The sequence below is a fragment of the Trachypithecus francoisi genome, unplaced genomic scaffold (assembly GCF_009764315.1).
Source record: "Trachypithecus francoisi isolate TF-2019V2 unplaced genomic scaffold, Tfra_2.0 Lachesis_group6, whole genome shotgun sequence".
Lineage (NCBI taxonomy): Eukaryota > Metazoa > Chordata > Mammalia > Primates > Cercopithecidae > Trachypithecus > Trachypithecus francoisi.
The window spans coordinates 27178850-27192362 of record NW_022681471.1 but is presented as its reverse complement, the minus strand read 5'-3'; the positions used below and the strand labels follow the sequence as shown (position 1 = coordinate 27192362).

Here is a 13513-nt window from a genome sequence, read left to right as displayed (position 1 = left end):
TTACAAGGCTCTACTTGGCAGGAAGACACTGTGTTTTCAGGCACTGGGCACAACCCACAAGGGAAGGAACCCCGACTTTGATGTAGCACACTGCAGGCCCTGGGGAGACAGCGCTGAGCAAGGCGCTCAGGGAGGGAGACAGACAAGTAAACAGAGGGGCTGCTTTGCAAGGGAAGGAAACTGACTTTGATCGCTGTTTCCACTCTAAGGCTTGCCCTTAGCTACAGAGACAGCAGATCTGGAGCCACCCCAGCCAAGGTTTCCCAGCATGCTTTCAGCACATCCAGCCTGACTGAAGTGGGGGCCATCCTCCTATTACACGATCTGGAAGCCTTCTCCACTCCAAGATTATCAAAACATTTTCTATGTTTTCTTTTAATCTTTTATGTTGAATTACACATAAATGTGTATCTAATAAACAAAGCATGAAAAGAGCTTCTATGAGGCATTAAGATAAATATGAATAACCTAATAGAAAAACATGGGCAAAATATATGAATCAGTATTTCACAGAAAAAGAAACAGAAATGGCCCCAAACTATATATCCATATCTAATTTTAAATGAGACATCTTTGCATATAAGACTGGCAAAAATGTTCAAACATGTGCAATGTATCTTAATGTCATTTTTCATAATGACTAAAAATCAGAAAGAAACTAAACATCTATCAAAAGATAAAATAAATTATGGTATGAATAAGCAAAGCACACACAAGTCCCTCCACCCCAGTCTATGCTTATATTTTGGCAATCTCGGCACTCTTGTGTGCTGTGATTATTTGAGTTCCATTCCGTTCATCCCATTTACAAGTCGGAGTGAAATGAAGAGTAAAGTCTATAATTCCAAAAGCAAATTTTCAAAACAATTAAATACAGACTGTTCACAAGACATCTTTCCAGAATGGAGCCCATGGGGGTAGTTGGGGGCTCCCTGAGCCTGTTCCTTCCGCACGCTTCCAAATCTCAGTACATGGCAACTCTATCCTTCCAGGTGCTCAGGCCAAGACGCTGGAATTCTTGACTCCTTTCTTTCTCTTGCACAGAATAACCAATCCATCAGAAAATCTTGCCGGTTCTATCTTCAGAATATACCCCTCTCCACGCACCTCACCTGTATCACTCCACTAGCCCCCAACCTGGTCTCCCTGCTTCTGCCCTGGCCCCTACAGCTTGCAGGCAGCTGCCAGAGTGATCCAGTCACAATTCACATCAAATCATGTCAGTTCTGTTCTCAGAACCCTCTGGTGTCTTCCTCCCTTACTCAGATGAAAAGCCAAAGGCTAAAGTAAGGCCTCTACTTGCATCACCACTCTGACCTCATCTGCTCCATCCCTTACTCCCTGGGCTGCAGCCAAGCTCACTGCTCTTGGAACATTCCAGGTGTGTTCCTGCTTCAGAGGCTGTACACTGTCCATTCCCTCCCCTGATTAAGGAGTGGGCTATGCCATTCCCAGACACTTTGAGCTCTCTAACATGCAAGCAAAATGGTCTCTGGTAGGCCAAGAGCAATCTCTCAAACAGAAGCTGCCACTGTTGGAAGTGAAAGCCCCCCAAAGTCGGGGGAGAGGAGCACATCCTCCAATATCTTTCTGTGGTACTAGTACTAGCAGTACTAGTAATACAATATGAATTGGTCACCTTTATTGGCTACTTATGAAGTGCATTACATATCACTCACTACATCCTCACAACAACCCCATGACGCAGGATATTGGTCAAACTTGACAAGAGCAGTTTTGATGGAGTGGTGGAGTAAACACGTGATTAGGAGTGAATGAGAAATAGAATCTCACCATTTGTAATCCTTAATGAATTAATCAATTTAAGCATTAAGCATCAGTGGCTGCTACAATCACAAAAAGGGAAACAACCAGATATGATTTTCCTCCTAATGGAAGTACAATAATACCATCTAGGAAGGGTTCGTTATATTATTCTCTCAGAAAATAACAACATATTTGAGTGCTGACTGTTATCATCTAGAGCCAAGTGGATCCACATACTGCCATCTTCCAATTTAAAAAGAGTAAAATGCTAGAGTTGAAGTTTTCTTTCTGCTTTTCTGTGGTGTGTACGTATTTTGGTGCTAAGAGTGGTTATTCTCCTGAAGATCTTAAAGTCTTATATCAGATTCATGATAAAGGTTTAAGGTATTCATCAAATGCAGGGGCAGGGAGGATAAGCCAGGGTTGGACCTGAGTGACCTCTCTGCCATTTAGAGAGCTTGTCCCAAAGCATTTAGCCTGTGGAGGAACCAGTCCAGGGGTTTTTCCTATTAAGACTTCTAACCAGTACACTTTATCCTCAATCTCACAAACACCTATTGGCAGAACTCATCTAAAACACACACTTCAGGCCCTAAAGATGTAGTCAGCCCTTTGCAAAATTGTTGACTTTGAGTCCATCTCACCACTTGGTTGTATTTCTTTCTTTATTAGGCCTGGGTCTGGTAGCCTGGGTCACTGGTTTTCTGGCTGACACTGCAAATGAATAAATACTTTCCTCCCATTTGCTTCTTTCACTTTTAACTACCATCTCATCTCCTTTCTCTTCCACTGCCATGCTTCTTGCTGTCCTTGCTACCCATTTCTTCCTAAACCATTAATATTGGGAATCCGCTTTGCTAGAAAGACTCGGAAGCTCCACTTAGACTTCAGGCCCAAGTAGCTTTCTCCAATTCAGCTTTTTTAGTGATAAAACAGCTGTTTTGCATCCATCTTCCTTATCTTGTGCCCCTTGTCCATTCCTTCTCTGTGCCCTATCAGTCAGAGCCCTGGGAGGAAAGACGGGTGACTGGCATTACCACTGCAAGGTATTTAGGGTTATCCATCGCTTCTAATGGTCTCTCCTCTTATCTCTTCTCAGTTCTGCTGACACTTTTCCTCTTACTCTCTAACTGCGGTATCTCCCAAAATTCTGCCCTAGGTCCTTTTCCTTCTTACTCATCACACCCTCCTTGGATAGTCTCATCCACCCCCATAACTTTAACTACTTCCTATACTCCAGTAACCACCAAAACTCCATCTGGAGCCCAGGTCCCTCCCGTTGGCTGTAGACAAATTTACCCACGGAGACTTCAAACTTGGTATGTGCCAGCCTGAATGTACCAGTCTCACTGACTTGCCCTCAAACTGGGTTTTTTCTCCCATGCTCTTGCTCACAGTGTCTGTATGACATAGTCAGTGTCCAAAAAGATGTGGTGTAAAAAATCAATTACAGGCCAGGCGCAGTGTAATCCCAGCACTTTGGGAGGCCAAGGCAGGAGGATCACCTGAGGTCAGGAGTTTGAGCCTGGGCAACACGGTGAAGCCCCGTCTCTACTAAAAATACAAAAATTAGCTGGGCTTGGTGGCAGGTGCCTGTAATCCCAGCTTCTCAGGAGGCTGAGGAAGGAGAATTGCTTGAACCTGGGAGGAGGAGGTTGCAGTGAGCCGAGATTGCACCACTGCACTCCAGCCTGGGCAACAGAGTGAGATCCTGTTTCAAAAAAAAATAAAAAAGAATCAATTACAAAAATGAATAAATTAAGATGAAATTCAACAGTAATAATGTAGGTCCTGTTCCTGGGCTTAAGCAAAACACCAATAGCACAAGAACAGACTGGAGAAAAGATAGCTTAGCTGAAACACAGAGGAAAACTAAGTCCGTTTGACAGGAAGCTCAGTGTGAGTCAACGGTGTGGCGTGGCTGCCAGAACAAAGCTAATGGAATCTCCAGCTGCCTTCTCAGAAGCACGATGTCCAGATGAGCAATGATGGTCCTGGAGGAGTTTATTTAGTTCTGGTACCAGTTCAGAGGAAATATACAGGACAGTGAGGGAACTCAGAACTCTGTTCTATCCTAAGGAATGACTGAGTAAACCAGCAACATTTAGGTTGGATATTTGCAGGGCTCTCAAATTGAAAAAGAATTAGAGGTGTTCTGTATATTCTAAAAAGAGGTAACACCAGGACCAATTTCTCGCAGTCAGAACTATCACACGATTATTTGGGTAGCATATTATGTAACCGGTTTCCTGTCATTGGAAGTGTCCAGATAACAAATGACTGGCAAATGTGGCCAGCATTGGAGTTGCTGTAATTCATCTTGGGCTAATCACCCTTCTCCACATCCCTACTCCTGCCAAGTTCAAAATCTTTAATTATGCCCTCTCTCACATACCTTATAATTAAGCAATCAACATTTCCCATTGATTATTTCTCTAAAATATTCTCATATTTTCCCTTCTGCTGCATTCACATTAATACCCTGGACTAAGTCGCCTTGCATAGGAAAGAAGATTTTTTTAAAAAGGACATCTTCGAATATCATCCAATCAACCTGACTTTCAGAATCTAAGTGGCAATCTGGAGTAACATTGTCAGTTGTTTTGGCCACCCAGCATCTGCACCTTTTTCTATATTTGGGAAATTCCCAACCTTATAAGTTACTGGGACAGAAGAGACCAACTCCAGTTACAGAAGCAAGAAATGACGGGTCCTTTCTCTTCCGACCTCCCTGACTATGAAGGTACAGATTCGGATCGTCTTTCCTGACAGTTTAACCTCAAGATTGTTTCTGCAGATCCCACAGCAGTACTTTTTATCTGCGTAATTAAATCATCATCTAGTTACCTGAATGACATGCTCACTGAAGATAAGGTTTTAGGGGAGTGGGGAGTGGGAGCCCAGTGTCAAAAATTAAAGTTTTTATTAAAGATATATGATTTTAAAAAACAAAGCTTCTCAGTACCATGCCCTGAAACTTATTAACAGAAGCTGTTTTTACATATTTATACCATACTTAAAGTATACTCATGTCATCCATGTGTATTGCAGCACTATTCACAATAGCCAAGCTACAGAATCAACCTAAGTGTCCATTAATGGATGAATGGAAAAAGAAAATGTGGTACCTACACACAATGGAATACAATTCAGCCATAAAAAAAGAATGAAATCCTGTCATTCACAGCAACACAGATGGAACTGGAGGTTATTATATGAAGTGAAATGAGCCAGGCACAAAAAGACAAATTTCACATGGTCTCAATCATATGTGGGGACTAAAAAACTTGATGCCATGGACACAGAGAATAGAACAATAGATACCACAGACTGGGAAGGGTGGGGAGTGAATGAAGAGAGTTTAGTTAATGGGTACAAATGTACAGTTACATAGAAGGAAGAAGTTTTAATGTTTAATAGCAGAGTAGGTGACTATACTTAGCACATATAAATGATAAATACTTAAGGTGATGAATACCCCAAACAGCATGACTTGATCATTATACATTCTATGCATGTAGCAAACATATGTACACCATAAATATACAAAATACAGCCAGGCGCAGTGACTCACGCCTGTAATCCCAGCACTTTGGGAGGCTGAGGCAGACGGATCGCCTGAGGTCAGGAGTTTGAAACCAGCCTGACCAACATGGAGAAACCCTGTCTCTACTAAAAATACAAAATTAGCCGGGCATGGTGGCACATGCCTTTAATCCCAGCTACTTGGGAGACTGAGGCAGGAGAATCGCTTGAACCCAGGAGGCAGAGGTTGCGGTGAGCCGAGATTGTGCCATTGCACTCCAACCTGGGCAACAAGAGTGAAACTCCATCTTTAAATATATATATATACACACATATATATATAGTATCAATAAAAGAAAAAGATGAACTGAACTCTGGCCACTGACATGGAGACAATTCTAGGATAAATTTTTAATGAACGGAGTAATGTACAGAACATTGTGTATCTTTTGTGTTAGAAAAGGACGAATAAGAAATTGTATATGTATTTCCTTGTGTTCATATGAAGAAATACTGAAAAGATTAAAGAAAAAAATTTTGAAAATGGTTATTTGAGGGGTAAGGGTAAAAATAGGGTGGAGGAAGGCGGAGGTGGAAGGAGTTTTCATTAAACATTTAAAATATATTTTTTAATTTTTGAAACATGACTGCATTACCTATTCGATAGCAATTTTAAAACTAAGGCAAAAGTAGGAGAATAGACAGGAAGATCAACAGAACTGCCCCAAAACAGACCCAAAGAAAGATTTAAGATTTAGGTTACATTTAAGATAAGTTTCTAGAAACAGAAACATAAATAGCTTTTATACTTGAAGAGATGTTCTACCTCACTCAGAAAGAAATTTAATTAAAACAAGATGCCATTTATCATCTATTGATTTTTCAAAGATAAAAACATTTAATAGTACACTATATTTGAGTGGGTGCAGGAGGACAAGCACTTTCATACTCTGTTGCTGAGAGTAAAAATTGGCATTATACATTTACATGCACTTCGACTCAGCAATTCAACTTCTAACAGTTTTTTTTACAAGCATAATTGCACATAACCACAAAGACCAATGTACGAAGATATTCACCGCAGTATTGTTTACAGCAGCATGAGACTGGAAACAAGAGAAGCTCTATCATAGTATCTCCACATAGTGAAATATTATGAAGCTGTTATGGACTGATATGGACCAATCTCCAAAATACATTAATAAGAAGGAGGTTACAAAATAGTGAGTATAGTGTACTACCATTTGTGCCAAAAATGGGGAATTATATGTGCTTGTATATGCATGGAATATATCTGGAAGGAAAATCAAGAAACTTGTCTCAGAGAAGAAATATAAGGGGTCTCCACTTCTAGGAATGAAAAAGATGCAAAGAACATCCTTCCCACTATGACAAGAAAAGCTGGACAAAACACAAAATCTTCATTTTATTAAGCCTGTCAGAGAGTGGAAGTCACAAGGCACCCAGTGATCTGACTTCCAAAGAGGGATGACAATCCCTTCCCACGGTATATAGGGCTCATGGAGGAGATCCCTCCCTTAGTGGTGATCCTAAGTACAGAGACTTCCAGTTGCTGAGGTACCCCATGACCCAGAAAACAAGCTACCTGTGTAGCCAACCCAGGTCCCTGGCATTCCTCTTCACCATAACAGGAAATAGTCTCCTATAATTAAAGTGGACATCTATAAACAGGATTCTCATTTAAGCTGAAGGAATTCACTGTTCAATCTGGAACAGAATTTCCCCCTCTTGGCACCACTTGGACCCATTTGGGCCAAATTCATGGTGATGGAGGACTGTCCTGTGCATTGTAGAATATTTAGCAGCATCCCTGGCCTCTGCCTACTAGAGAATGCATCCACAGAGATACGGTTTGGCTGTGTCTCCACGCAAACCTCATCTTGAATTGTAGCTCCCATAATTCCCACATGTTGTGGGAGGGACCCAGTGGGAGATACTGAATCATGGGGGTGGGCCTTTCCCATGCTATTCTCATGATAGCAAATAAGTCTCACAAGATCTGATGGTTTTATAAAGGGGAGTTTCCCTGCACAAATTCTTTCTCTTGTCTGCTGCCATGTGAGACGTGCCTTTCACCTTCCACCATGATTGTGAAGCCTCCCCTGCCACGTGGAGCTCTGAGTCCATTAAACCTCTTTCTTTTGTAAATTGCCCAGTCTCTGGTATGTCTGTATTAGCAGTGTAAAAACAGACTAATATATGTGGTGTATTAGTCCATTCTCACACTGCCATGAACACATACCCAAGACTGGGTAATTTATAAAGAAAAAAGGTTGGGCCGGGCGTGGTGGCTCACGCCTGTAATCCCAGCACTTTGGGAGGCCAAGGTGGGCTGGATCACTTGAGGTCAGGAGTTCAAGACCAGCCTGGCCAATATGGTGAAACCCGTCTCTACTAAAAATACAAAAATTAACCAGGCATGGTGCCAGGTGCCTGTAATCCCACCTACTCGGGAGGCTGAGGCAGGAGAATTGCTTGAACCCAGGAGGCAGAGGTTGCAGTGAGCTAAGATTGTGTCACTGCACTCCAGCCTGGGTGACAATGCAATACTCAGTCTCAGAAAAACAAGGAAGATTGTAGCATTAAATGCTTATATTAGAAAATAAGAAAGGTCTCAAATCAGTAATTTAAGTTTCCTCCCTAAGAAACTAGATAAAGAAGTGATTAAATTAAACCCAATGCAATCAAAAGGAGGAAAATAATAAAGATAAGAGGATAAATTAACGAAATAGAGAAAAGCCTTGAAAGACACTAACGACACTCATTCAAGAAGATATGGATAACCCAAATAGCCCTATATCTATTAAAGAAATACAATTTGGCCGGGCGCAGTGGCTCATGCCTGTAATCCTAGCACTTTGGGAGGCCAAGGCGGGTGGATAACCTGAGGTCAGGAGTTCGAGACCAGTCTGGCCAACATGGCGAAACCCTGTCTCTACCAAAAATAAAAAAATTAGCTAGGCATGGTGGCGGGCACCTGTAATCCCAGCTACCCGGCAGGCTGAAGCTGGAGAATCTCTTGAACCCAGGAGGTGGAGGTTGCAGCAAGCCAAGATCGTTCCACTGCACTCCAGCCTGGGTGACAAGAGTGAAACTCCATCTCAAAAAAAAAAAAAAAAAAGACAAGAAAGAAAATTTCTAGTGATAGCCTTCCCAAAAAGAAAAGTATAGGCCCAGATGTTTTCAATGGTGAGTTCTACCAAACATTTAAGGAAGAAGGAATACAATTCTACACAACATCTTTCAGAAAATACAAGAAGAGGGAGAACTTCTGATTTCATTTTATGATGCCAGCATTATGCTAATATCAAAACCAAAGATAGTATAAAAAAGGAAAACTGCAGACCAATATCCCCCATGGACAGAGACACAAATATCTTCAGCAAAACTATCAGCAAAGCAAATCCAGAAATATATGAAAAGAATAATATGTTACAACCAACTGAAGTTTATTCCAGAAGTTTAAGGTTGGTTCAACATTCAAATCAAGCAGCATAATTCACCATAGTAACAGACTAAAAAATAAAAAACATATCATCATTTTTATAGATGCAGGAAACGCAACAAAATCCAACTCATGAGAAGAAGCCTCAGGAAACTAGCAATATGAGGGAACTTCCTCAATTTGGTAAAAGGTGCCTACAAAAAGCCTACAGCTAACATACTTAAAAGGTGAAAAATGGAATGCTTTCCCTCTAGAATCAAGAAAAAGTCAAGGATGTCTGCTCTCGTCATTTCTATGCAACATTTATAGTATTGCAGGTTGCAACTACAGACAACGCTATTAGGACTAATAAGTGAGTTTAGCAAGGCTATGGGATATGAGGTCAGTGAAATCAATTGACAAACCAATTCTAAAATTGTTATAGAAAAACAAGGGACCTAAAATAGCCAAAACAACTCTGAGAAAGAAAAAGTCTGAGGGCTAAAATAACCTGATTTCAAGAATTACTGTAAAGCTACAGTCATTAGTCATTAAACAGCATGTTGTTGGCATAGAACACATAGATCAATGGAACAGACTAGAGAATCCAGAAATAGATCTACATGGATATGGTAAATTGGTTTTTTTTTTTTTAAGACAGTTTTGCTCTTGTCGCCCTGGCTGGAGTGCAATGGTGTCATCTCAGCTCACTGCAACCTCCACTTCCGGGGTTCAAGCGATTCTCCTGCGTCAGCCTCCCAAGTAGCTGGGATTACAGGCGCCCATCACAAATTTGTAAAAATACAATTTTTTTGGTATTTTTAGTAGATACAGAGTTTCACCATGTTGGCCAGGCTGGTCTCGAATTCCTGACCTTAGGTGATCCTCCAGCCTTAGATTCCCAAAGTGCTGGGATTACAGGAGTGAGCCACTGTGCCCTTCAGGTAAACTGATTTTTGATGATGTTTCAAAAGTAAATCAATGGAATAAAGGAAGTCTACTCAATAAATAGTACTGGAACAAATGAAATTGGTATGCAAGAAAAGAAACCATGATATAAACCTCACAGCTTTTATAAAATCTACTCAAAATGGATCATAGATCTAAATATAAAATGTAAATATATAAAACTTTCAGAGACAGACCAGGTGCATTGGCTCACACCTGTAATCCCAGCACTTTAGAAGGCCAAGGTGGAAGGATCGCTTGAGGCCAAGAGTTGGAGACCAGCCTGTGGGCAACATGAAGAAATCCTGTCCTCTCTACAAAAAATACAACAATTAGCAGTGCGTCGTGGGGAGCAGCTATAGTGCCAGCTGCTCAGGAGACTGAAGTGGGAGGATCACTTGAGCCCGAGAAGTCAAGGCTGCAGTGAGCCATGACCATGCCACTGCACTCTAGCCTGGGTGACAAAGTGAGACCCTGTCTCGAAAAGGAAACAAAACTTATAGAAAAAACAGAAGAAAATCTTCAGGATCTCAGGCTAAATGAAGAGTTGTTAGATTTGACATTAAATCCATGATTCATAAAAGAAAAATTGTATTGGGGATTTCATTAAAATTTTTAAATTTTAGTTCTTCAAAAGAGAATGAAAAGACAAAAACTATGAGCTGCTAGAAAATATTTGCAAATTAAATATGCAACAAAGAACCTATATCCAGAGAACCTATATCCAGGGACAAAAGAGTGCCTGGCTCTTGTCATTGTTTTGAAAACTAAATGAGTTAATACAAGTTCTTAGTGTAGTGCCCGGCACATATAAACATTCAATAAAAGTGAACTATTATAGCTTTATTATCACTGTTATTATAGGATTCTTTAAAATGGATAAAATCGATGCAAGCCAAATGTTCACCAATAGAGAAATTGCTATATTATATGTATTACAAGGAATATTTGACAATGCTTTAAAGAACGAAGTAAATCTATATGTACTAACCTGGAAAGATGTCCAGAATTTTTGTGAACAAGGCAAATTGCAGGACAGATAGTATATAATATGATCCCAGTTGTGCAAAAAGAAAATTATATATTTTCTGAAAAATTTTGTAGAATGGTACTCACTAAACGGCTAACCGTTGTTATCCCTGGGTTGGGGAGTGGAATAAGGAGGAGAGCAAAGGGAAAGTAGGGGGTAGGGGAAATATAAAGGGGGTCTTCATGTTTCGTTCTATTTATTAAAATAAGAATATATTTCTTGTGAAACAAAAAATACAAATGAAAATAATTATCTTTTAAAAGACCAATGATAAAAAATAACTTTCTGATTGTCTTCACTGATGGATTCAAGTGGATGACGTACAAGCCTACTTTGGACTGAAAGGTTTGCCTAAAAACTGCCTGAGCTTCCATTTGTAATAGCAAACATTGATGGAGTGCTGCTTGCTGGCCTGACAGCACGAAGAACTGAGTTATTGTCCTGGTTGTGCCAATAACTAGTTTTGCTATGTTATTATTATAAATGTTAAACTATAAACTGGAATCAAGTCCTTTTTTTCTGTCTTCCCAGCCTGTAACACAGGGCCTAGTTCAGAGTTAGCGCTCCGTTAATGGGAGGGAGTGACAGGAATTGAATTTAAGCAGCTGCAACAGCCCTGTCCAGGCCCCGTCGAAGTGACACATGATCACCATCTAGTGGTAAAAAGAATTCCTGCAAAATTTAGGTATGAAAGGAAAAAGAATTCTTTCTTTGGTGTGTTCCAGGGACAGATGCCAGTCAGCAAAAAAAGCATTGACTATCTATGATCTTTCTTAGAGAGAGTTCCCAACCATCAAGGTTTATGTCTTGGAGTGTTGGTAAGATGACACCTAGGTACTCTTGTGTCTTAAGTCTGGTCCCTGCCCCATCATCACACGTCCCACATATCTCTAAGCTGCACGGTGTCCACTCCTGCCACATCCCCTATAGGAATGAACCACATGTGATAATAGGCACACACACCCACGCCTTTCCAAAGTTGATGAAATACTAATAAACTTCCCTAAGCCAGTCTGCTTAAGATACAAAAAAAGACTGGGGAATAAAATACTCTATAATCTTTGCCCTCCAGGTCCACCATCTTTCTGTATCATCTACTAAAACTGTCATTCCAAAGGACAGCAAGGAAACCCGTCCTGAGCCAACATTTCAAGCACTGCTGTGTGACAAAAGCCTCACCTGCTCATGCAGGTGATGGGAGCAGGTTTTCTTCTCTTCCCTCCTTTGAGTAGCTTCACAGTTAAGGAAGCAGCTGGATAATGCAGAGGCCAAGAGATATTGGACCCTGTGCTTGGGGACTCCTGGACTCAAAAGCAAATGATGTAGGGACACACTGGCACTTAGAGAAATCTCAGTATTTATACACCCCTGATATTCACATGCTAAATAGAACAACCTTCCTCTAAAATTCTGTTCTGCAGAACAAACAACAAAAATCTTTTCAAAGACCCTTAAGAGAGAAACACACACTGTCTAGCCTGGGGTGAATGGGGAAAGAAGATTTGAGCAACTCTATGTTCAGGAAAATCTCCTGCCACACATTCTGGAAGTATTCATACATTATTAAAGTCTTTTTATAATCCCACCTCTTGAACTTCCACACAATATGTGCCTCATTTATGTGGGAACAAAAACAGTGGTGAAATTTGGCCAAAAGAGGACAGCAGTTTGAGAGCACTGTATAGACAAGAGCACAAGGCTGAACCACATTTGGGGTGGGCTGCTTTGGATGAGCGCAGGCATGGGCGAGTTTGTTCCTACCACCGTGCAGTGAAGTTGCAGAGAAATTAGGAATTAAGAACAAGATGATTCCATGCAGCTACTCCCAGCCTAAAAAAAGCAAGAAGCCCTAATATCTATTTATATGCAACTCCCTGGGGACTGAAGTGGTTCTTCCTAATGGCTGAAAAACACTGAGTAGCAATCAGGTCTTTAAGCAGAATGTTTCTAAAACCTTATCGTGAGGACGCTGATGGAGATAATGAACGTTTGAGGTGTCGATAGCACATCTTAAAACAGTAATGGAATATGTCGGAAGATACGCTCTTCCAAGTATTCCTAATTTCTTACTAGTGAAAGTCAATTGTCCTGCTGGCACTATAAAAGCGTGGTGTCAGCATTAAGAAGAAGTTGAAATGGGTTACACGATGAGAAACGAGTTACACTGTGTAGGGTTCCAGACAGCAGTGTCCGATGACAGCTACAAGAGCAGCACTCCGCACTCCTTACGGTCCTGGGGGAATGCAGGCAACTCCCCGCCGGCTGTCAGTCTCCCTATCCCCTGCCGCGTCCCCCTCGCAGGGCAATGGGTCTCAGAGCCACCCCCCGCCAAAGAAAGGGGCACGCTTTCGAGATGTCACCCTGGCCGCTCCTGCACGGCGACTGGTGCCTGAGGTTTCAGCCCCACCCGCCTCCCTCCGCTAGAGTCAGCGGCGGTCTGGAGTCCCTGAGACCCGCGGGCAGGCGCCACCTGGTCTCCGGCCCGCTGCCTAGCACAGCGGCGACGCTGGCTCGACGTGCGATTTCGCTTTCCGTCCATCGGCCTCACCCGCAGTCCCGGGCGCTGGGAGCGGCTGCGCCTGGCGCGCCCAGAGCCCCGCGGCTCCCCGCGGCCGCCCCGCGGGCGGGTGCCCCGGGAAGCGAAGGCCGGGCGGGTGGCGGCGCCCCTACTCACGTAGCGCTGTAGCTTCCTCTCGGGGGGCGACTTAACGAGCCAGCCGGTGCACACTGCGTCGCCCGCACTCATCGTGGCCGCCGCCGCCGCTTCCTCCAGCTGGGCCAGCCGCCCGCGGCAGAAG

The 13513-nt window shown here is 42.2% G+C and overlaps 1 protein-coding gene across 1 annotated transcript in view; it reads right to left on the bottom strand.

Annotated features, from left to right (window-relative positions):
- Window positions 1-13513, bottom strand: part of GAB3 (GRB2 associated binding protein 3) — a 69937-nt gene extending 56424 nt beyond the window's left edge. Inside the window, 1 exon segment of the mRNA XM_033202082.1 lies at window positions 13390-13513. Coding sequence (XP_033057973.1) covers window positions 13390-13461 — 72 coding nt within the window. The 5' untranslated portion in view covers window positions 13462-13513.